Here is a 25455-nt window from a genome sequence, read left to right on the forward strand (position 1 = left end):
CTTGATTGTGACAGTAATGTTAAATGTAACTGCAGCCATTACCAAGTAGTTTCCATAAGTGGTTTTATTACTGGTTAGATTTTACAAATTCTGGTATTCGAACAGACTTCGACCTTAAAATTCTAAAACAACAAAGCAACCAATGAAAGGCTTAGGACTATTCAAAGTAACAAACTCTTAACATTTTTGCCCTGGTCATAAATATACAGAGAGAAAAAGAGAGAAGTGGACATGGAATCCAAAGAATGTAGATAAAACAGTATATAAGGCACATGGCAGTCTTTGAAAATACAGAAGCTTTAGCCAACTTAAATTAATTGCTGTTTCCCTTGCTCAGTCCACAAAACTGTACAGTTACACAAATGTTGTGTTGCAATAGATCTTCCAAGTTATTCTTCAGTCCATACTCCATAATACCAGAACACTACATTTCCTTCTGTTTTTTTTAGGAGAGATCCTAATTGTGGTTAGTCAGTTGCTCAAAGCCTCTATTAAAATACACTTGGAATTTCAGCTAAGAATAATTTCTTTTTTAAAGAAATTATTAAGAAAGAGTCATCAGAAAAGATTTGTGAGAGTTGTTTGTGAAGGACTTCGAGATTCGTGAACCTCAAGACTTCCGGGCACTGATGTCAAGACAGATGTCACAGTAGGCATAGTAGGATTAGTCAAGTCCGTTAAAGTAGTGGGAGTGCTGGATGGACTCATGGAGGCATTGGATATTTCTGAGGCAGGACCTGATGGGGTTCCTGCTTGGAGTGTTGAGTCTGAAGTCTTATCCACCCCTGTGTTTTCTTGACGTAAGAGGTTCCGTCTGAATTTGGCTCGAGCATTTTGAAACCAAACCTGAAATAGTTTAATATAACAGGGTAGCATTTAAAGAGCTGCAGTGTTTAAAAAGGCAAAAGCATATTCACAAATTCACCAATGCTTGAATCAGGGAAGGTGTTTGTACTGGTAACATGGTTAGAAAAGTAGCCCCAGTCAGGAGAAGTGTCCTCTACATGCCTGTAAAGCATTCCTCTTTCCCTCTTCTGCAATCCTGAATAAACAGTCTGCCTGGAACAGGAGTGGACTAAGGATGGAGGGGGGGAGCCTTTCTGTGCAGTCTATGTATAAAGATGCTCAGTAATTTGGCAGCCTGCGTGAATCCTCAATTGCCCTCAATCCCAGAAGTATTTGTCTGGATGAGGCAGACATCAAGCATCTGATGAATATAAAACAACAAATTTCAGCATCCTCATATCTCAAGTCCATTTCCCACTGTAAGCAGCAGGTGACCCAGAACCTCAACACCCTGCCCTTCTTCAGGCCCCAAGAGCTCTCCCAGGGATTTTCTCATGCCTCAGTGTCTGCAGTGCTCTTACTTTTCTAAAAGGACTGGCCTCTTACTCTTCTCTCTCAGATGCTGCAGCTCCCTTTGCCTATGCCACTCTCCTTTTCCAAATGTTTTCAGTACTGGAATGATGTCAGGAAAAGAGGCCTGGATGGTACTAAAGATCCACATCGTATTACAAGCTGTCATTTCAGTAGGAATTACATCCACATACAGAAAATTTTCCAAGATTGCTACTTCTTGTATCATTTGATTATCTCTGAGTGAAGAACGAAAGCTACAATTTCACCTTTCTCAGTTAAATTTCATTGTTTAGGTCCAAGTTAATGTTGCTTTCCACTGTTTGCAGGATTTGCTTAAAGATAAAATATTTTTTCTGATCTATTTAAGATACGTGAAATTAAATGTATTCGTGAAACTTGCATGAGACTGAGGCACAGCACATTACTTTGGCTAAATTTGAAAGTGTAGTTAAATACTCTGTTTAACCTGAGCTCTGTGGATACCAAGCAATTTTTACTGCTACAAACTAGCTGTTCTTATTTATCAGAAGGCCTTTGTGACAGTTACATTCTTTACAGTGGACTCAGTCTTGATCCTACTGTTCTCACGTTGACCTGCTATAAGGAATACCACCAAGTGTTTCCATTCCAGGTGCAATGAGCCTCATCATTTCTGTTTCTGACAGAGAAAAGAACTGAGCAAGTGAAAGGATCTGCATAGCCATACAGTATCTCCATCCTATCTCCTCTGTGGTATATACAGGGAAACTGAATGCATGGAGCTCATGAGGGCACACCAATCTGTACAGAAAATCTGACCTCTAACTCTGTTACAGCATAGCCCCTGCCACAGGATCCACTTTAAGCCAGACTGCTAATGGAGGAACAATCCATAAATATAGCAGTCCTGTAAGGTGTCCTCTTTGCATCCTCAGCTTGCCAGCCACAGTTAGAACTGATAAAGATGTCTCAGCTGGTTTTCCTTTGACTGTTTTTCTTCTTGTCTACGGATGCTCCAAATTCCCCCTATTGAGCACTCTTACTCTTTTTCCTGGAAAGCCTTCTCCCCAAATGTGGCATTTTTGCCTGACACATTCACAACCAGTGTCCTGTCCGGTGCTGGTTTGTTCAGAGCCATGCAAGAAGGGAGGTGCAGAAGTGTGTGTGTGTTGGCAGGAGGGTTCTGAGCAAGGTGAGAGGCTTGTGTGCAGGGAATGTAAGTGAGGCAAACCAGCTTGTTCTGGCCATTTGAGATGCAATCCTAAGCACCAGCTAGTCTGGAAGGGTAAAACTCAGCAATTTGAACATTTATGGGATTTCTTACTTTTTAGTAAGAGATCATTTATATTTGCCCCACAAGCAATTTGGTTTTGATTTTTTTTTCTTTGTACTATATCTTCTACCAGTTTCAAAAAGGACAATACATGTGAAGGTGAAATCGAAGTTCAGAGGCTGCCACTGTTGATATGTGTATGTACCACAGGTAAATAGTAATTAAAGCATAACAGGCAAAAGCACTAGTCAGTTGCATATATACATACTTCTGTGTCATTTCACACTTATGTTCATTAAAAATATACATATTTATCTATGCAGTAGTCTCAAATATGCATAACATCTCCGTTCCTAGTCACAAAACTATTTTCTTGTTTAAAGTGTAGAAGGCACCATAACTACTTTATTTATATCATTCCTAAACCTCCAGCTGCTCCTTAACATTAACAGAGTGAGACACTCTATGGCATTTTTTCTGTTTGTGGTTTGAAAACAAAAATGAGCAGCATTATTTGCGTTTATGTATTCCCATTTGTCTTCCACTAAATATGGAAACCTGTGCTCAGATGCCCTTACCAAGGACCGTTCGTGCTCTTTTCAGGAGTCACACATATAACATGGTTCATTCTCTCTTTCATATGGCAACTCATGTTACATGTAGAAAATATTACATAGTATTGTGAGTAGTGTTCAAAAATGGAAATTATGTGACTACTTTCACTTCCTTCCTCATTCAGGTCTTGTTAAGATTAATCAGTGAATGGTTATAGAGTTCCTTAACATTGTCCAGTCACAAATATTCATATTATTACTATAAAGACACCTACATATTTATTAATCTAAATTCTGAAAATGCTTTGTCTTATGATAGAAAGGGATGATAGAATGGCAATATTCTGGGCTGCACTGAAGACAGCATTCAGCCAAGACTTCACATTGAAGACTAGTGAAAGAATTAAAACTGTTGTTTTCTGAGCTGTAGGAACATGGGCCTGTTTTTCTGCTGCCCCATGACATTATTTAGAGCTGTGCAAGCAGCATGTAGGAGCTGGCAAGGCAGAGCTGCCCATGCGTGAGGGCAGGAGCCCTGTGTAATCACATAGGCAATCCAGGCCCTGCACCTGTAATGGTGCCACAGCAAAGCAACAATAACCCAAACACACATAACTGAAAGAATTGTTCCAGGAGGACTTAGCGCACATCAACTACACAATTAGGAATCTGGTCTTCAGTGCTGAGGAATAAACAAAATCATTGGGAAGTATTTAGTGGGTTTCTGTCCAACTGTATCATTATAAGGCTGAGCTATTTCAAATCAAAGGGGAAAAAAACAAACCAAAACTCCCACTGAGAAATAAAGGCATCTGTGAGACTCACCACTGATGCTACCACATTCTGGTTAGTGGGGCTGGATGCCTGCAGCTGGGCAACTCAGCAGCTGGGCAGAATAATAATTTACTGTGGTTAAAATATCATACTGTCGTTTCAGTGATTTGTGCAGCTAACTGTTTATCTCCATCAAACAAAATAGGAACAAAATAATATCTCCATATGATGGGGAAATATTGAAATTAAATAGGCTCAGTATTGTAAAGGATTTGGATACTGCAGTAAATGAGATCATCTAATCTCTTTAGAGAACTGTATGTTCTTGTCTTTAACACCTCCATTGTTGCAACTGTTACTTATTAGTTGTATGAATAGCTTGGGCTAGAAACAGATTTTTTAAGCACAGTTTTTCTCATTCACATAGCTACCTGCAGACGTCCAAGTTTACTGAATTTTACTAACTAGTGAGTGGAGAAATATAAAGAGGGTTGCACCACGAAAAGAACTACATTCACTCATTGCACACACATTCTGCTTACTCTGTCATAATTAGTAAACACAGAGTGAAAGGGGAGCTATGGGATACTTTATGAAGGGAGGTTCGGAGAAAGGATGCAGCACACTGGCCTAAAGCAAATCTTCACCAAAAGGCAGTGCAGGGACCCACACACACCTGTGAAAATGTTCCTGCTTGTTGACTTCTGGAAACTGAACTGGCGAAGTCGAAACACATGCAGTAATCTTTGCAAGGGTTTCATAGCAACTTCACTGGGGAGTGACTCAAGAAAGAATGAGCAGTGTACAAGACACCTACTGAAAAATAATGCTTCATGTTTCTAAACTGCTTTTGTCATGGATAATTGTATTCCAGACTCCTGGGGAGAGAAGAGGTACATACCTATTGCTATCAATCCATAACTTCCTAGGGCTATCTACTTCCACTTTTCTTTTCTAAACTCACAAAAAGATCAGTGATAGCATACAATAATGGGATTGTGTTCCCCAGCTGCAGTACAAGACGTCCATGAATGAAATTGCAAATATAAAGCTAAATTGGAATGAAAAATTTAAAAATATTTTTTAAAAAAGTATTTTAAAAATATGTAAGTAGGCTTACTGTGATGCTAGTGTGACTACTTATAGAAAACAGACTGCTTTACAAAGCCACTGAAGGAAATGCCATTTAAGAAGCAGTATATTACATTTCCATGCCATTCCACTTCTGAACAGGTGTAGCTGATGACTAATTGTACATAAAGCAAAGACAGAAGTCAGGCTTTCCAAATCCAGTATCAGAGATCATTAAGAATATGGTCAAATTCTCTGCTTATCTACTAAGAACCCTCATTACATGTTATAGACATGAACTATATAGATAGTCATCTATATAGTAAGGGCAATACAGTTGTTTCCTAAATCCCTAGTAACTCTATTATGTGTATTTGGAAAATGCACTGGTTTCAGAACAAGAGAATCTGTTTATCCTGACCTGCTGCCTTGCTTTTTCTATTAAAATACATTCTTCATGACATATAAAGAGCCACAACCCTTCATCAACTGAACTGAGATCTGAATATACAGAAAGTCAAACAGCTTACAAACACACCTAGTAACAACAACATGGGGAATGTGGAAGATTTCTTACTACTGGCAAGTGTGTATGTACATCTGGGAGTCCATGAGCCTTCAGTACCTAAGACAGACTAATGCTAATGATGCTTGTTTAGATCAATAGTGTCAGTGAAGTACTTGGAGTTCAATAACTTACAGATGGAATGACAACCTTTCCGGCTCAAAGAATTAACAAGTGACACTATCTCTGTAACCAACATCATGAAGAATTTTCCCCAGCAAAGAGCAACTCTGAAACTTATATAGATGAAATTCAGGCTTGAAAATTTGCCGCTCACATATTAGAGGGTAAACTAGTTGGGCACAAAGGTTCTAAATAAGGTTATTTGTTTTTTTTTTTTTTACATGGCCCAAAATAATTTTCAAACAAAAAGTCCAAGAATATGGAGTAGAGGGTGCCCATAACCAACAGGAAAACTCAAATTTCCTCACTGCTATTACCTTCCACCGCTCTTCAGCTAAAGGAGCCTAGCCATATTTAACTGTGAAAGTAAAATAAGTGAAACACCAATTACCAAAATTATAAAAAGTTTAGTGCAATTGTAAGGGTCTGCTACCAAAAAAAAAAAAAAAAAAGAAACCACTAAGCACCTTAAAACTGCAAGATGTGATACATTTAAGATGAAACCAGAAGCAATGAGGAAAGCCAAAGGGAAACTGAAGTGTAATGGAGACACAGAGCCCCACTTTGGAGTCAAAAAAAATACATTCTGACAAGGAAGGAAGAAACAGAGACAATAACTTGGAAAAAGAAAAAAAAAAGATGGAAGCAAAGGTTCACTTGATGAAAAGAGGAGAGAGATATGGAAATCAAAGCTGCTGTAGAATCAGGAGAGAGAACAGGAAGATGATGATGAGTAAGACACTTTCTAGACACTGATCTCATTTTGTAATGCACTATGTGAAATTTCTCAAATAACTCAGGTGTGAGTGCACTGCAATGGGCAGCATGGATATTACTGAAGTGTCTAAACTCTGAGGGTAAAACAAAGGAAAAATGTCAAAATACGGATAGATGAATGCAGTAAATTATTTTGTCCATGTACATGGAGGAAGAATAGCTGCTATGAGAGGCACTATGGCAAGTGTTAGGATGTGCACTGGTTATATTGGAGGAATCTCTTGCACCACCGCGTATCAGCCTCATTTAAAAAAAAAAAAAGTCCATCTGTGGAGGAGTAACTAAGAGAAGTACACAGTTTTTCATTAGTAATTTTTACTGGGAAGCCTAAAAAAAAAAAAAAGTTTAGTCTTTTTTCTCTTAGTTATTAGCACTGTAAGGTCCAGAATCTCTCCAGCCTATTTTGTTTTTCTTAGTATTTTTTGTTTATTGCCCTTCACTTGCCTGTGAATATGCAAGAACTATCCATGTGTTCCCAGGAGGCTGTCTCTGAGCCCTACCTGTCTCTCTGAAGCTCACAAACCATTTTTCTGCAATTAAGACACACTTATAAATGTAAGCAATAGCTGCTGGAATGTTATGGCTTTGAAAAATTAAATTTATGTCTATGAAAGAAAATACATTCCTCTCTTTCCTGATATAAATTCAGACTGCTGATTAGTTTCTTCTACAGGTAAGCATTCACAGTAATTTCTAAACTGAGCTCTCTAGCTACAGTGAACAAGCTAACTAAAATAATTCACTTTTCTAATGGCAAATTGGGAGCTAAAATACGCATCAGAACTAACTAACTTTGGAAAACAAGCAGTGCCCCAAGCCTTCACAACTGGCATTAAAAATTAGAACTCAAGTGGTCTGCTATTGGGAAACTAAAAAGAATTAACTTTTCCTTCCTCGGATTTAACTGCAGTCTCACAGAAGGTAGGAATGATTAAGAAAAAGCTTGAAAATCGGCAGAATCCATGGCATTTTAAACATAAAGATGATGCTTTATTTACTTTTCAAGACAAAAGACTGCTGCTCTTACCTGAAGAACCCTTTTGGTCAGGCCGGTTTTCTGAGCTAGCTGTTTCAAGTCCTTGGCATCGGGATTGTGGTTAATAGCAAAGTATGACTTCATTGTCCGCAACTGGTGGTGTTTGAATGATGTCCTCATACGCTTTGTTTTTTGATTGCTGGGGTATTGCTGGTCTCTATCCAGATGGTCACCATCGTTTTCATTGCAACTTAAAGCTTAAGGCAACAAGAGGAAAAGGCGTGTAAATCTATTGCTCTGTGACCAATATTGTTTGCAGTTCATCTGAGTGCAGCAATTAAAATAACACACTGTGGCATGTATTGTACTGGTACAAATCCTACTTGCCTTCCCCTCCATTTCTGCATCTTCTATTTTTCCCTTACAATAACCAGCCTGCAAGGACCCTCACCTGCCTCTTTATGGCTTTTTAAAATGTCAGGTCTGTTTCCTTTTTAAATCCCTCCATCTCCACACAGCCTTTCCTCCACTTTCTGCTTGTAGGACAGTAGCTGAGCTCAGCTCTTTAAGGTGTTTTAATGTACTTTTTATCACTACAAATTGCATTGTAACATACAAAGAAAGCTGTACAATGCAGTCCACTTAAATCTCAATGGAACAGACCAGTTAAAATTACAATTATTTCCTCCATCAAACTAAACCCTGTGGAGTACAAGAGAGACTACTAAATTAAACACCATAAAAGAAACAAAGTTTGCGGGTGCCAGACAGCAAATTATGACTAATTTGACTAGCTAAGGAAACAGAGCTGTTAATACAATGTATCACTGAAATGAAAAATCTCTTTAATTACTTCTATATTTTCTTTTTTCAGAAAGTGTTTGCAAATACAGTTTGGAATGATCAGTTCTGTTAAATCCTTCCAAAATCACTGAATGATACTGAGTGATATATTTGCATAAATCACCCATAAAACCTGTAAATGTGGTCTATAAGCAAGGAACATTTTAATAATTATCAAGTGGTATTAAATGTTGAATGGCAAGTAAAATAATCTCATACACTAAAAGTAGTTTTTAATTTATTTGTACATACAGTATACCATAGAAAACTCTTACAAATACCATTAAGGACCAAGCTTAAAGCTACTAAAAAATTAGGGGACACACCCGAGAATTAGCTCTGACAAACTGTTCCAATATCTACAGCTCCTTTTCAATTTCCAGTAAGTTTCATGGCAAAAATAATGAAAATCACTGTCTGTGTTCTATGCTGCATGCAGCAAATTAATTTAAAAAAACATTTCAAAATGTGAATTACTGATTAATTTCTTAACCACCTAAACATACTTGTTTTCAGTTGTCCATCATTGCTAGTTTATTACAAGTGAGTGCATCTCACAGACTTGTCTTTATAGTCTTACTCTTAATTCATTCTGTCCATCAGGGGGTTTAGGCCCCGTTAAAAACATGCAAGCATTAAAAACAGGTTTATAAAGTACATATAAACTGCAAGTACTCCTAAGTGCAAATACATACAGGTTCTGCAAACAGCAGTTCTGCAGCATGTGCAGTAGCTGCTTTGCAAGCTTCAGCTTCTAAAAACCATCTAAAAGACGTGGCACAATATAGAGCCAGGCCTGCAAAAAGTCAGCTTTGAGACCAAATGCTTGCTTGCTTAGTACATGCATAGAAAGTATCTGAGGCCTCGAACTCTGTTCTGTGTTTCTGTGCTCCTATAACTTAAAAACCAGCTTTAAACATGGTGCTGTGTATATAACTGTGTGTGTATGTGTGCGTGCATGTGCGGACACTTGTATAAATCCTTTCCAGACTCAAGTATGTTGTGCCAAATTCTAGCAATATGAAGCATTTCTGCTTGTTTTCCTGTGGCATGGAATGACTGGAAGCACCTGAATGTAAAAGGTCTAAGACACTTAAAAGGAGACAGTAAAAATGCATTAACGGATTAACGGAGCTGGGTAGAACTCAGCTCTTTGCTGATTAACAAACTCTTTGCTGGTTAAAGAACTGAGGTCTAGTTGCCAAACGAGAGTCACCTCATGTGCTCCAGTCTCCTTCACAGCTACAATTCCTGATGTAAAGGACACTGGGTGAATAACTGAAATGATATGGCTCTTAGCAAATTCTATTATGGAAATGTAAAACCAAGCAGTGCTTGGTTTTAAAACGCACTCACAGAATTTCAGATATTAGTAATGGAAAGACCACTGTATGTTATCTTAAATGCTTTCAAACCCTCCCAGAAATAAAGAGGCAAAGTCTTAGGAGGAAATGTATCAAGATGTCCGTCTGAAGGACTGAGGTATGCTCATGTTAATATGCAGCAAAACAAACCCTAGGGCTGCAAATAGTTGGATTTTAACCTGTTCCATAGAGAATGAGATACATTCAGTATCCAAGGAAATCAAAATGATCCTAAACCCTCCCAGAATGGAATGAGAGTATCAGCTTTTCATCAAGACCTGACAGGACAATGAATAATTTACTCTCCTAATTTCTCATCGTTTCACTCATCTACTAAATAAAAATAATATTGAAATGATGGTGTGTACCATTTGAGACTGGCAAAATATTGCCCTTTTCTATGAAGAAACTTATAGACCAGATTTTGAATGTACATAGGAGTGTCTGATGTTCACTGTCTTGCACAAGTGGTTTGGGTACCCCTAGGCACCACCCAATATGACCATAAATATTCCTAATTAGTGCCAATTCCCTTCTCATGTTTGGTTGTGGTGCCTGGCACCATCTTCAGCAGTCTATTCTATTAGGTCTAATATTAGATGCATCTCACTCAGAATCTGCAGTGTCTATGGGCGTTGCAGGCACAGATACAGAACAGGCCAAGGGTGTAAGATTTTAAGAGCTGAGAAGTTTCTGCAAAAGGCATCATGGTGAAGACTAACACTGTACATGCTCCTCATGCAACCCTCTGTTTTTCAGGCACTTCTCCCCTGTTCCTTTGTGGTGATCATGTGAATCTCCCAAAGGAATGGTTGAACTACTTGTACATAAGATTTCCATTCAACTGCACTGTCTACGGCTCCTGCGAGGAGTTCAGAAATACAATTGGTAACACTTCAGTTGAATAGAGGAGTCTTAAATTAAATGTTTCATCCCATTTTGCAATAAAACAAGTTCCGAAGCAGTGCCAGGTCTCTTTTTTGCCCCTAGGACATTTCTAAGGTCCTGGTACCTTTCCCCCAGTTCCCACATCCAGGCCATTGCCCTCCCATCCTTCAGCTGGTCTCACCAGTGGTCAGAAATTACAGCCTCCTCCACTAGCACCACAACACAAATGTCCACTTGGCCACAAGATGGTGATGTCCACAGAAAGCATCACTAAGACTAAAACATATTTTGGTCTTGAATAACGCCTAACACCATTTCCAAAAACAGCAACATGAGTGTAAATGAAGATGTGCTCTTATCTTTGCAACAAACACTGTTTGAAGAAGAAAACTTGGGAACACTGTTCCCAACTCAGATCACCAGATCCCCCCACGTATCAGGATTCCAAGCAAAGCATGTGCTTACAAGTTAGTAGGTCACTAAGTATATGGCACATGAACAAGACAAGAAAGAGGAATTTCCTTTGGGGGAACTTTTGCTCTTAGTAGCTTGTGTTTGACATGTTAAACTACCCCAAAAGAAAGCAAACTAATCCTGATTCTGAAAAAAATGATGAAACAAGAGGCATGTTTGGTGCATGCATCAGCTCTCCGTATTCAGGGGCTCAGGAATACACACCCCTTTCCTTCTGTAATAAGAGTCAAGGGGGTGTTTTAACCTTCTGCTGCCTGGAGAGGGAACTTGTGATTAACTAGACTAGCAGAGGTGCAGCCTTATTTGTTGTTTTGCAGGAATGTGTAAAGGACTTTGCCGTACTTGCATACTTGAAGGGGACAAAAGTGAGGCAGAGCCCTCTGAATGGTACTTCGGACAGGAACAGTGATAGACTCTTTCTTCCTGTGGAAGAAGACACTCGGAGAAAGCAGATGCCTGAACTCCTTTGCAACTGGGATTAAAAGAGGTGAAGCTCTGGCCCTTGAAGCAGGCAAGGTAACCCTCGCTGCTTCTGAGGTGCCTGGCCACTCTTAAATGAGGGTACCTCTGCCAAGTCTTCAGAGTAACAGACACGGAAAGCACTGCCTCAACCCTGGCATTTCAAGAAGTGTTTCGAGAAAGAGAGAGCTCAAGCCTCTCTTAAAGAGCCACTGTCTTCCAGGATGAGCCTCATAACGCCACGAAAGACCTGGGATTACAAACGTTCCTCAGCAGCCTCGCACAAAAGGGCTGCGTCTCCGGGTGCCTCCCCGGCAGGGCCGCTCCCCCCACCCCCTGCCGTGGCCGCGGTGCCTCTAGCGGGAGAGAGCGCCCGGGACGGGGCGGAAGAACAAAGGGTCCGGAGAGGGGCCGCGACGGGCACCGGGAGTGCGGGAGGAGCCAGCCGTGGAGGGTTTTTCCCCTCAATTAAGCCAATTGAATGGCGTTGAATAACCGGTGCGAGTGCGCGGTAATTCCCTGGGCGCCGCGATTAACCCGGGCAGCCCCGGGCTCCGCGCTGCCCGCCGGGCCGAGGAAAGGGGTTGGCGGCCGAGCCGCGTCGGGCTCCGCTCCCCTGCCCCGGAGCTCTTCCCGAGAGACCCAGGCCGGAGGGAGAGATGGAGAGATCCCGGGCCCCCCCTAGCCCTTTGGGGAGCGCGTGGTGCTGGCTCCCTGCCCCTGCCCCGACCCCAACCCTTGGGCCTGCCCCTGCCCGGACCCCAACCCCAGGCCCACGGGGAGGGGCCAGATGCACCGCGCCCACGGAGCCCCAAAGGTGACCGGGGTGGGGAAAGGAGAGAGCAGGAGGAGGAGGGAGAAGGTGGAACTCTGATTTTTCCTAGGAAATAGCTGCAAGACATCCATTCTTAAGCTGCGGCTCCTGTTTGCTCGCTCTGCAACTGTAGTCGCAGGAGAGCTTGTTCTGAGCTTTGAGTCCCAAGGGAAGCGAGGGAAGAGAAATTGGTTCTTCAAAACTTTCCAGGCTTTTTCTCATTTTTGTCTGGGGAAAATAATAACTTAAAACAACAAAACGGAAACAAAACCAAAAACACCCACCCTGTCTTTTGACAAAGCCCGTTCGGAGGGTCCGCTTCAAACTGCCCCGCTACCTTCCTAGCCGTGGCGGGGATGGCAGGGAGGGACAGAACCGAGCGTCTGCGGAGCTGGGACGGGGGAGCTGGGCCAGCGACCCCGCAGCCTCCCGCCCTACCGCAAAAAGCCGCTCCCGCATGCCCCCAGCCCTGGTCCCCACGTGAGGGTGTGTATCCAGTCTCTTAGAGAGTTACACCTTCTTACTATGGATATTCCTGCTAGTAGAGGAAGGAAACCTCTTAATACGCTCGCTGTCCGCACAGATTATGGGTATTTTATCGTACCCCCGTCTGTGCAATACATGTCATTTTAGAGGATATTTTAGTGTCTTCCTGTTAAAGACAAACCCGATACGAATGAATAAAATATAGCAGGCTGTGGGAGGTTCGGGGTCTAATTCACAAAGGGAGTATTCAGAATCCTTTACAGGTGCTTCTGTGTTCAGCAAGCTTTCAGCCATTGATTTACTGACCTAAAAAAAAAAAAAAAATCAAACTCCATTCCAACAAGTGAAGGAAGAAATTACGATCACAGGAACACACTTGAAAAAAATTTTTTAAAAGGGAAAAGAAAAGAAGAAAAAAAGAAAAGAAAAGAAAAGAAAAGAAAAGAAAAGAAAAGAAAAGAAAAGAAAAGAAAAGAAAAGAAAAGAAGAGAAAAGAAAAGAAAAGAAAAGAAAAGAAAAGAAAAGAAAAGAAAAGAAAAGAAAAGAAAAGAAAAGAAAAGAAAAGAAGAGAAAAGAAGAGAAAAGAAAAGAGAAAAGAAAAGAGAAAAGAAAAGAGAAAAGAAAAGAGAAAAGAAAAGAGAAAAGAAAAGAGAAAAGAAAAGAGAAAAGAAAAGAGAAAAGAAAAGAGAAAAGAAAAGGACAAATAAATCTTTTTGAAGTTTCAGCATCCTTCTAAGCTGTTCCACTTGTCAGGCTCTATCCACATCTAAACGCCATCAACCCCGTGCAAAAGTAGTCCCCTTTAAATGGGGGGGGGGGGAGGGGGGGGGCAAAAAGTCACTCCAATTCGAGTTGTAGATGAATATTTGCTGCATGTCACAAAATAATTTCAGTCTCTACTCTGCCCAGGTTTAAAGGTCCCCTTTTTCCCATACAAACTGCCATCAACAGATCCTCTCAGAAGAAAACACTGCATTTATAGTGCATTTCTGAGAAAAAATTTACAAAACCATTAAAAATAAGAAGATAAACTCCCACACTTTTAAGGAGTTTCCCATGAAAAGGCACACACAAACTTCAGGCTTTGTAAGAATTCGGTAGTTTGCGATATTTTACATCAACGTGCAACCTGGTCTGATTTCCAAGATCAATGGCACTTATTATCACATAAATTAGTCGATTAACGGTTTAGTAAATAGGTAAGCAGATAAATAGTTTAGGCAAAGAAGCTAAAGGTTCATCAAGGAAGATCTCTGAAGCTTCGTTGCAGGCTCTAAACAAAAATTGAAAGGGAAAAAAACGCAGGCCAATTATTTTGAGAACAAATTCTTAAAAGCCCAGTTAAAGGCGGTTTCGTTAGGCAATCGGGGAGCAGCAAGGCTTTCTTAGGCTGTGCTCCCAATCAGGACAGATGCTGCAGGGTTGGTTTACAGGTCCTTTGAATCTGAACGTCTGTCCTGCATAGGGAGACAGCGGAAGGACAATTAAAATCTAATCCCTCCAAAAAGAAGGGGGTTTTGAGCGGGCAAGATGAATGTTTTATGTGTGTTAAAAAGCTCAGCCGTTACTCGGGAGAACACTACCTACACCTTTCATCAACCTTCACCTCTGGGACTACTACTGATTTTTCCACCATTTCCGAATTATTCAGCAATTAGTTAAATCAATAATAGCTGGCAATTTTGTTCCCGCGGTGCGTGTACCAGTCCGAGCTGCGCTTTCTCTCCCTGTCATTTTCAGCGCACACCGCTCTGTTTGGCTGCTTATTTTCACTCTGCTTTTCGGCGCGAAACAGCCGCACCCTCCCCGCTCCCGGTGCGGTCGCTTCCCCTCTCCGAAGCCCTCAGTGCTGAAAGATAACGGACACAGCCCGAATCCCTAATCGCACTGCACGTCACTGTATGTTCTCCCCGACACCTTCTTCACCCCTGTGCAAAGCAGAACGGCCGGAGCCCGGCTCAGCGCGCACCCGGGGCAGGCAGAGGTGCGGCTGGACACGAACGGCAGCGAACTTGGCCTTTACCTAATGCCCTCTCAGGGAACAGACACACACACAAAAAACCCCAAAAAACCACCACCAACAAAAAGTTAAGGGCAAATCTAGGCCCTATGGGACATGCCTAAGTTGCACAGAATGAAAAAGAAACAGGCTGGAAACGGCGGGGAAGCACAGACAAAGCTGAAGCAGCTCAAAAGAGTTTCCTCTGCAGGGTCTAACGGGACGTCTGAGAGCAGCTTAGGGGAGCTCGGGTTTGGAGGATCACCCGCCTCCAGTTCTGCTAATAAAATCACCAACTAAGAACTGTCTTTTGCCCAAGCGCTTCTCAAGGAGCAGTGCTGGAAGCCCCAGTGATCACACCCATTCTGATGGGCAGTTACATGGACACAGAAGACATAGGGGAAGAGGGGGTGGGGAGTGGGCAGGAGACGGCTCGAATTCCTTTGCCTGCAAAACTACAGTGCTGTGGTGGTGAGAAGGTTAAACGAGGAAACATCACAAAGTTTGCAGCTCGATAAAGAGCCGGAAAGACAAAGTTTGTGCAGAGACCGGGGGCTTGTGGCTGTTGCTGCGTTTTGCTGCCTTCCTTCTCTCTGCAGATCCCAATGAGGAGGCTCAGCTGCAGTTCAGGACAGCGGGGCTTTGGAAAAGGGATGCTGTGAGTTTCCCAACTCTTCTCCGAATCACATCTGACAAACAGAACTCTGGCCGAACTTGGCATGGTATGAGAGGACTCGAGGCTTCTGCAGACACCTGCTGCCTTCAGCCCCTGCCCAGGCACCCTCAGCTCTGCACCCCCACCCACTGCAGGACTTGGGAAGCAGCCACTTTCTGACTCCCTCCCTCACTCTTTCCTTCCAAAACTCTGAGGTGCAAGAGCTCAGGACAAGGCCAGAATAGTTCACCCCATCAGCAGCCCCAGAGCGTAGCTACTAAAGAAAATTCACAGCTCTCTGAAGTGCTAACTTCCAATCTCTGGTTTCCAGATTTTATTTCAAGCTACACTCCCCCTTCTCCCCCTCCTTAACCAGATGACCTTGCTTCAAAACATTTTATTTCCAGCTGAAGTGAAAAATGCTAACATATTAGCTTCTGTAATTGCAGTTTGACAGCACTTGATCTCAATAATTATGCTGCAGCTAAACTATTATTAACGGTTTAAGTTAAAATAAACGGAAATCCCCCTTTGGAAGTGAACAGAAACAAACCATTTGCATTGCTCTGGGGGAAAATGGGAGTCTCTTACCTGCATTGTAGGCTGCCAGATCTGCACCAGGCCCTGGGCTCTTCCTCTTCCTGGGTCTCCCTTTCTGGACAGTCCCCACGCCGTTGTAATAAGGCAGTCCCAAAGTGTTGGCAGAGCTCGCTCCCAGTGCCGGGCCCTTCCCAGCGGCTACATCCGAGTGATTGAAATGCACCTGGTACTCCCCCTGGATCAGAGTCTCGAAATGGAGGCGGCAGTACACCAGATTGTCCTTCATGCCAAAGTGGTCGCCGGTGGTCAGCATCTTGTTGCAAGTGGTGCAAGTGAAGCAGTTTAAGTGATATACCAAATCCCTGGCCCTCATGACCATCTCGGAGGCAGAAATTCCCAAGTGACATCTCGCACATCTTTGCACCGAAAACCTCCTGCAAAACAGAAGGGCCAGAGGAGACGGTGAGAGGCGCATCCCCCCCGCCCGCCTTTGCCGGGTCCGCCGGGAGGGCGGCAGAGAGAGACGGGCTGTGGGGGCCTGGGGCGGCCGCCTCAGCCCGGGCAATGGCACAAAGCCGGGACATTTGCGTAGCTTGTTCTCTGGCCGCGTGGATACCACGAGCCGGAAATCCAGGGGGATTTCGTCCAGCTCCCCACCAGCTGCCCCGCCAGCTCCCACCAGGAAACCCACTTACTCTCACCCCACAAACTTCCCTGGGGCTGGAAGAGGCCCGCGCAGGAGGCACCGTTTCGGGCAAGGATCAGCCCTGTTGCCGGCTGGGCTGACAGCGTGCTCAGACTCAGCCTCATCCTTCACCCTTGCATCGAGACACGGATGGCCAAGGCGAGCCCTTACCCAAGGTGTGAATGCAGTGCCCTGCGTGTTCAGGGCAGGCAACACGCTCAGATCCCCTTGGCTATTTCCTTTTTCCTTCGCAGACCGAGAAGGATGGGCAGGGGACGTCTACCTTAAGGTGCTTCCCGGGGCTGACCTGTGCCCGGACCATGCCACCTCCCAGGAACACGGAGCCCATCCCCATGAGTCTTCTTTTCCAGTGGAAGGTTTTAGGGGCCCATAGACTGCCCCATGGGGACAGTCTGCCACAGTCCCTTTAGAATACAGTTTGTTAAGTGTGGGGGGCCAGGAACAGGTTCCTCCTCCCAGGCTAGTGGCTGAGGGCAGGCTGTACCTGTAGTAATCCTCCTTGCAATAAATGCTGCCATCCTTGCTGAAGCAGGTGAGCTCGGACTCCAGGTTGAGTTTACATTCACAGCACTTCAGGCAGCGCATGTGCCACTGTTTATCCACAGCCAGGAGGTAATAACGGTCGGAGATTTTCCCTCCGCAGCCGGCGCACAGGGCAGCCCTGTCACTGCTGATGGAAGGCATGGTCGGCTGGGGGAAAACAATTACAGACCGTTAGCGAGAGGAAGAAACTCCTGTGCACTGCTGGGTTCCTCCCTCCCCCTGCCCGGCCGGGGCCGGGCTTCTCCTCTCCCTCGCAGGGGCTTGGCAGGCGTGGAGTGGAGCGGAGCAGGGGGGCTCCGAGCCGGCCGCCCCTACCTGCCTCCTGCGCCCGGGAACATGTGTTCCCAGGGTCTGGTGGCATCCCACCTTCCCAAGATGAGGGCGAGACAGGAAGGAAAACACCCTTGGTTTGAGGAAAGGCGTCAGGATCAGACCCAGGATATTTTGATACTTTTCCCCCCTCCCAGTCCCAGAACCAGAAAAGATGCTGCTCAGTAAACAGGCACAGTAATCACAGACTAGGCAAATCGCAGATAGTTAATTTTAAAATTTATTATTATGGATATACTGAGTATAATGCTCTGTGAATGCATGTATGTGGAGCGTGTCTCTGTATATTTCTAGCCATAAAATGCCGAGGGAATTACGATCAAACCCCACCAGTAGTCACAATACCATAGCCACAGCTCTCCCTGCAAGCTGGTTCCAAACAATATGTATCCGAACTCGAAGCACTAAAGGGATCAGTAAACAAAGCTGCAGAGAAGACGGGCATTACTAAATCTGAGGTGCAGAATATTTTATCAGGAAAACGAAATAGTAGGAAACGTGTAAGAAAAAAATAGGGGGAAAACAACAGAGCACCTTAGATTATGCTGGGATAAACTTGGAAGCAATAAAACTAAATGTAACCCCTATATAATTTAATAGTTCAGTGTCAAATCGCAATCCAATCGAAACTCCGCAAAAAAACAAATCCATGCATATTCTGTCAACCTCTGCCGAAAAAGAAAGAGAGAAAAATATCGGAAACCGTTTAAGCACGCTGATTTATTTCAGCCAGCAGCTTAAAGCAGCTTTCAGGAGAGGAGGCTGGGAGTGCAGCAGGGTTTGTGGCAGACCTGGCAATGCTCTGCTCTCCACTTTGTTCCAAACTCACTATCACACACTTTGCACGAAAGCATGCTGCAGATTTGTTCTTGTGCGGGAGAACCAGAAATATTTTTGCGCAGATGTGATAAACAGGCAGTGCGTTTTGATTCGGGCGGGGAGTGGGGAGGAAGGTTTTGTTTGTTTACTTTTACCTCCTTTAGAGGCTTAAGTGTTTGCGCAATGCAGAAAGAAAAGACATTTAATAGGGAAGAAACAAAAGAAACTGAAGCTGTTTTGAGCATCTGCTGGGCTCAAGTTTCATCCAGTGCATCACGAACCATCGCCATCAGCACTACTGTTTGCACTATCCCCACTATCAGAACTCCATCGAAATAAAATCCTGGCACTACCTCTGTGTGTTAGCTACACAAGCCCACTGCTAGCTTCTCTCTTTAAGGCAGTGACTGAACTCCGATTACGGATCCTTTTGTAACCAACGTAGTTTCTTGTAAATTCACTTTCAACGAAATACTATTTTTCTGATTCGCATTTCTGGTAACAAAAATATTCAGAGATCCAGAAACGGTATTTAAGGATCCAGACTTCTACCCCACCATTTATTCTATACACACATGTATGCACACACACTACATATAAAGGTATCATGCTGCAATATTTATTTCAGGAAAGATAATTTGATATTGTTTACTTGGACGGAGAAATATTAACTTTTCTGAAGAATACCAAACCCATTTAGATTAGAAATTACGTTCAACCCTTATTGTATAAAGGCTGCTTTTCAGCCTGTATTTCAGCATTAAATACTTTCATTGTCAGCTTTAAGTAAATTTCTACATGGCATTAAGAGAAATAACATACTGATGAAGTTTTAGAAACCAAGAACAGATACCTTTCTTGCCTTATGGCCATATCAGCTTACAAGACAACATTTAACCAAAATACGGGGTCATTTCAGTTCAGAATGATCATTTCTTAACAAACAAACAAGAAAAAGGTTGTCTACATAAAATACTGTATCAGTTAACTCTTCAGAAATATTTTCCACTTTGCTAGCTCAGCCCTGGTCAGAAGGATGTATCTTATTTATTACCTAAATGTATTAAGACAAAAGTACTATGCAGCAGCAGACATAAGACAAAAAGTGGTCAAGTTAGTAAAATTTGCAACCATTCATATCTCTTGTTCTGTTTGCCATGTTTGCAAACCCAGTGTTCATAGATATTATGGTTATTTTTTTTTTAATCGTCATTTAAAGGCATTCGACTTTGGGGTAGTTTTTGTTTTGTGGTTTTTAATTGTCGTTTATAAATGCTGTAATGACTAACTCACCATCAGCATCCTCCCTGAAAAATAACACAAAATTGGGTTCTTTGGTGTTTGCGTTTCCATTCTGCAGCCAAAAAAAAAAATGCTGTGCCAAAATGTTATCTGTAGAAAAGCATACTTCACCTCTTCCTAAAAACTTTGCAAGGCCGGACAGGCTACGGGAAGGGAATGAGTTCCTGGACGCTACCAAAAGGCTCGTCTTTCTCTTTTCTCAAACGAGCAGTACCGTTCATTTCACCCAAGCGTTACTATTACTATGCATATTATTAATAATTAACAGTTTCATGCCTTTTCCCACGGTTTTATTTAATCTTTTGGAGTGCCTTTATGCTTAATTTGCTTCTGATTTAGCATTTTGCACACTTTTTACCCCGATCTGTTATTTTAAGGGAAAAACCCTGTATCTTTGAGGATCTTTATTATGTTTAGGGGGTTGAACGATTCTCCCATTCCTTCGGCTCCTACCGTTTCGGTCTCTCCCCTGTCTATAGCCGAGCTGATGGCCGGTGCTTCGCTTTTGGTTCTCCGATCCATCTCATCGATGACCCCGTGCATCTCCGAGCCGGACAGACTGTGGAAAAGCATCGCTGAGGAAGCGGAGGAGGAGGCCCCGAGTTGCTGCTGCTGACAGTTGTCGGGGTCCCTGCAGGAGCCCAGAACTTGCATTAACCGGAGCCCTCCCCCATGCATCTAGCACGGCCGCCCCGTCTCTCCTTGGTCTCCGGGCTTTTCACCCTGGCAAAGATCTCCGGAGCGCAGCGCAGGCACTGATCCGAGGTTTCAAGGGGACTGGGTGCAAAAAAGGCGAGCGAAGGGGATGAGGGAGAGGGAATAACTGGTGGTGTGAGCTTCGGGGCTTGGATCTAGTCTGTTCCGCGGCCCCGGCACATCCCTCTAGGAGGCTTCTTCAGTGCAGGGCTCATTGCCCCAGGTGCAGTCCCAGGCTTTTTGCTCTGGCCCAGCCGGCAGAAGGCTGGGCAGTTTTACGATTGAGAGAAATTAATAAATAATAGTAATATAAAAAAAATTAACCATCTTCGTTGAGAAATAAATAAATAATAATTATTAAAAAATAACGACAAGCCCCCTACATCATACTGTGCGAAATTTAGAGGAGGAAAGCGAGGGAGAGGGAGGATGCGGCAGGCAGGGATCAGGCTGGTGCTGCAGAGGATGGGGCCGATGCCCACTGTACGCACTCACAGTCCAGAGGGCTGGCAGCGGCGGCAGCTCAGGGGCAAAGTTTGCTCCTTCCCCCGCTCCTCCCCCAGCCCGCTGGAGCTCATTGGGAAAAGAAAAAGCCAAGGGGAAGGAAGAAGAGTTGGATGGGCACCAGGTGGGACGGGCACTCAGCGGCGGGCCCCCTCTCTCCTTAAAGCGGCGCGGCTTGCGGGGCCCCGGGGCTGCTGCTGGGTAGGCGGCCGGGCCGCGGAGAGGGCGGGGGGAAAGGGGTTGGGGGAGTGGAGCGGAGCCGCCGCCGGAGCCGCCGCCCGGCGCGGTGCCTGCGAGCGGCGCGTCTGCAGCCCGGGCCCGCGCGAGGCTCCGCGCCTTTTCTACAGCCCCTCTGACATCATGTCCTGCCCCGCCGTCATTGGCTGCCTCGGCGCCCGGGCCTGCCGGCATGTGCTCGGGGCTGGGCACGCCGAGCGGTGCGGGGCCGCGGCCGCCTCTCCGGCCCTGCTCCCGCGTGTGCAGCCCTGCTCCGCGCTCCCAGCCCCGAACACACGCCGGCACATTTGTCTTCCCCCGGCCCGCGACCCATTCGGAGGTTGGCGTTTGGTGACAGCCAGCGACATGTTTCCCCTTGGAGCAACTAAAGAGGCGACTGAGAATTCCTCTAGCACGGGGAAAAAAGTTTGTTTGCACTCCAGGATCGTCATACCCCAGAAGGTTTGTTGCTCGTTGAAAGCACCCAACAACACTAGTTATGAAAAATGTCCACCCTTATAATACAGTAATTTCTGTCATTCCATTTTGTGAAGCCTTTCACTTGACCAAAGACACTTGCTTCTCCTATTTCCAAGTAGCAAACCAGGCCAGCAAGGTCTCCTGAAGTCCAGGAGAAGCTTCAGGAAATCTCCAGAAAAGACAAAAAATACACCAGGGGAAACTGGTTGTAATGTCTAAATATTTAGCCAGACGGTGGGTAGTAAGGAAGGGCTAATTAGTATTAAAGATGTCAAATATCACACTTCTAATTATAGTAGAAAAGGTACCACAACAGAAAGTAAACCTGAATGCACATCTGAGATCACAAGACATGCTCTTTAATCCGTGACTGCAAATGATTACATCACTTAGCACGTTACTGTTAGGTGTTGTGCTCTGACAGAGCCATTTGCCTCTTACAGGTGTGGTGCAGCTAAGACTGTCTTTGCTAAAACTGGAATTGCTGCATTTATATGTAAACTTCACTGGTTTTCTCTGTTTCTTTCTACACAATAACCTAGGCTTCTTCTCATCTTTCTGTTGGTGTTGTTCTGTGTAGTTAAATACCTTTCCATATCTCAGAGTAGAACAATGTGTCTTTGGTAGAAATGCATAAGAAATAGCCACAATCCCACTCAAGAAGCCATACAGAATGCAAGCAGATTGCCATCTGTGGGAACTACCCAAACTACCCAACATCCCAATAACAGACCTTGGAAACAATGGAACTTCATCTTTTAATTCAGACTTGGTGGAGCTGTATGGGGTTTATCTTGATAAAATAATCCTTCCCTTGCTCCATTACATTGCAAGGTGCTTTAGACACCATCTGTGATGGGAGGTTTGCCTCCACTAACAGAGGGGTGGAATATTACTCACTGGACACCATGGACACTAGTGTGGAACACCCTTGTTTTATCTTGACTTAAGCAATTTGTTGTATACGTCCTTACCTATGGCTATACACTGTACTATCCTTAGATGTTTTAATACCATTTTAATCGCCTATCCCATAACTGATTATGTACATTTTGCAGTTAAGAAAGGTCATAGATTCGTACCCTCAGTCTGACATTGCTGATTATCAAAACAGTTTTGTATATTTAACGGAACTGAAATATACTATTTCATGTAACAGCATTGCCTAAGTGGTTGGAACCAATAATACCAATAGCAGGTTAAAAAGGTATGGCATGCCCTTCAGTTCACAGGCTATCTCTGATTATCTCCTTAATGGATATACAAACACAAGAAGACATCCAACCCTTGCCACCAAAACACAAGGAGAGTAACAGACTGTAAACACAAAGCTGCTAATGTACACACTGACACATGAATGACATTTACATTGTTCAGAATAAAATCCAGGATATTCTTGAATAATGAGCAACTGCAAAAATTGCTATAGCAAAAAAATCCTTAGAATCAAACACAGACTCACTTGAAATGAATCCTTTTTTTCATTAAAAAAATGGTGCAGCTAATAATAAAGTCTTTTAACCTGTATTTTGTTATAGGTGACAGGTGAACAAATCACAGGTCTTGAGTTTCTCTACCCTGCCTCTCTTGGTAACGTCATCTCCAGTACCATCTGCTACCTACCAGACAAACAGACCAACCACATAATGAGGTACCAGCTTCCACCCAGCTACCGTGACTAAATCAGAACAAAAGATTCAACGCCTCCTTCAACAAAGGAACACAAGTCTAAGCTGTCTTTGCTAATTGCTGGGTTTCAGGTTGTCTGTTACAGATTTTAAGTGAGCTACAAACTTCCATCAGATACTTATAGCTGTTGGATAAAGGTACTAAGAATAAAGATAAATGGAAGCAAAAGGTAAGAGAGAAGAAAGCTTAGAAAATACGTAACTACTTATAGTAATTTAAAGGCTGTGGAATAATATAAACATGAAAGACCAGGGGGCAGAGTGATTGATATCTCATATGTTTCTGATGCCCCTACGGTTATTAGTCTGCAATATATGAGAACATACAATAAACTATGAATTAAAATGTAATTGTAGCTTCAGGCATGTTCTTCATTGTCTGCTGTGGTGTTATGTCTTCATGCACCGTGATTGACAAGGTGTAATTAATCATCTTACTCAGTTGTAAATATGGGCACCCTTCACAGTAGGCATCAGGAAGTGTGTACCAGCAAAGGAAGCAATAGCTGACGCTGATATACCATTAAATCAAAATCAGAACGCTTCTATGTTCAGAAATGTGTGTTTGGTGTGATGCTGTTATCATTTATTTCTAAAATACTGTACCAACAGATTTACTTGATTTGCAAGTTAACTACAACATTAACTGGTTTTATTTGTTTTATTTCTTCTTCATTTTTATAGGCAATGATGTTGTTCTCCTAAAATGTGAGACAGTTTGCTTCTTGTCAGCAAGCGGAGCTCAGCTCAGCTCTTCATCTCCCCGAGCTGCCGGAGACAGACTCGCAGGCTTTAGATTCAGCTGCTCTATGGACTGATTGAAACAATTCAGGGAATTCGTGACTCCATTCATGTATCACTTTTTGTGCTTCTTATATATTGATTTAGACACTTTGTATCATTTTAAAGTAAAAGAGAATAATGAAATAATCTTCTTAAGAAACACTGTTCAGTTTTAAACCAGGGCATTTCTTATCACAAATACTGTCCTCTGACTGTAATTGAACATATTTTTAAAGATTTTTTTTCAGTATTCCATGGCAAGAAACATTTTATATCTGTTTCCGTCTCTAAATGATTGCTATCCTTATCCAGTTAGTGCAAAAATGGTCTGTGAGTCACAGGAAAATTTAAGTGGTTTGTCTCAGTAAAATTTGGTGGTATGCATTTTTTTGACACACACAGAGCTTCTGAATGAATAATTGGCAACCCATTTAATGTCCTTTGCTTTAAAACTGTCTAGTACGTTTGCTGTTTAAAAAAATGTCTTTCAAAGCTGTTAAATATGTAACAAAAAGAGGTTGCTATCACCATTCTGACATGAACAAAGCCATACAGTGAGCTGCCTGAGGTACTTCCAGCATGGTATTAATTACAAACACCGTAATACATGAACATTTGCAAAGTTCTCAAATTTAAATTCTTTGCAATACCAGTGATGAATGTTTTATAAAAGCATACAGTAAAAATATCTGTCTAGGAATTATCTGTTAAATATTACCTAAACTAAGCATTTTGGGGAGAGTGTGGAATCTGCTGGATCTCTCCTTTCACAGTTTACTCCTGATTGAATAAGATCTCTAGCTGTCTCAGGAGCAAACCGAGCTCAAAACAGTAGCACACTTTCAAGAAGATGATCGACTGAGAATGTGTTTTATTTTGATTTGAAAACCTGTCAATCACAGATAAAAAAGACAAAAATGATATTGTTATATAATACTAGATAATTGTATTTGTCTGGTAAACCAGGAATATCCAGGAAAGATAAATAATACAGTTTAAAAGGAAAATATTCAGAGTGCTTTGCCCAGATGTTGCACTGAAATTGTTTGTCACCGGTACAAGCTGTAGATTTCAGATAAAAATATGAGTGTGTATCTGTAGATGTGAGGGAGAAATAAGCTGCCCGTGATCTTACACATTTCAGTTTATATAGCCACAGCTATTTAAACAATTCCAAAACTGCCTCTACGGGTGTCAGAGAGGGAGGGAAATCTTCAACCACATGATCTTCTCTCCAGAGTCCTGTTAAATCCACTGAACTTAAAACAGAACAAGAAGTGTGAAATATGGGTTTGAACATGTTATGTCAGAAATGTAAAGGTTGGAAGCCTTTTTAGTAACCGATATTAATATTGTATTAAATGTTATGAAAAGGTAGGTGTTCGAGAGAAGGGCTGGGCTCATGTGCAATTTTG

General features: G+C 42.9%; 1 protein-coding gene across 2 annotated transcripts; it reads right to left on the reverse strand.

The window, feature by feature from the left end:
- Window positions 1-558: 558 nt before the first annotated feature.
- LHX2 (LIM homeobox 2) lies at window positions 559-23240 on the reverse strand. Of its 2 annotated transcripts, XM_054393459.1 has the most exons (7): window positions 23225-23240; window positions 20151-20248; window positions 17907-17924; window positions 17164-17369; window positions 16025-16407; window positions 7503-7708; window positions 559-846 (listed from the first exon to the last, which is right to left on the reverse strand). In XM_054393459.1, exons 2-7 carry the CDS (start codon window positions 20244-20246, stop codon window positions 559-561), a joined length of 1197 nt encoding a protein of 398 aa, XP_054249434.1. In that variant the 5' UTR covers window positions 20247-20248; window positions 23225-23240. The 2 variants fall into 2 exon arrangements, with proteins under 2 accessions (XP_054249434.1, XP_054249433.1); XM_054393458.1 differs by lacking the exons at window positions 17907-17924; window positions 23225-23240 and having other exon boundaries at window positions 20127-20351.
- Window positions 23241-25455: the final 2215 nt, after the last annotated feature.

Source organism: Indicator indicator, chromosome 28, assembly GCF_027791375.1.
Source record: "Indicator indicator isolate 239-I01 chromosome 28, UM_Iind_1.1, whole genome shotgun sequence".
NCBI classification, from domain to species: domain Eukaryota; kingdom Metazoa; phylum Chordata; class Aves; order Piciformes; family Indicatoridae; genus Indicator; species Indicator indicator.

Coding starts and splice junctions, on each gene's coding strand:
- LHX2 (XM_054393458.1), bottom strand. CDS start 20,351: ATGCATGGGGGAGGGCTCCGGTTAATGCAAGTTCTGGGCTCCTGCAGG. Junction 17,370..20,126: donor ACAGGGGAGAGACCGAAACG/GTAGGAGCCGAA, acceptor GTTTTCCCCCAG/CCGACCATGCCTTCCATCAG. Junction 16,408..17,163: donor TGCAAGGAGGATTACTACAG/GTACAGCCTGCC, acceptor TCTGTTTTGCAG/GAGGTTTTCGGTGCAAAGAT.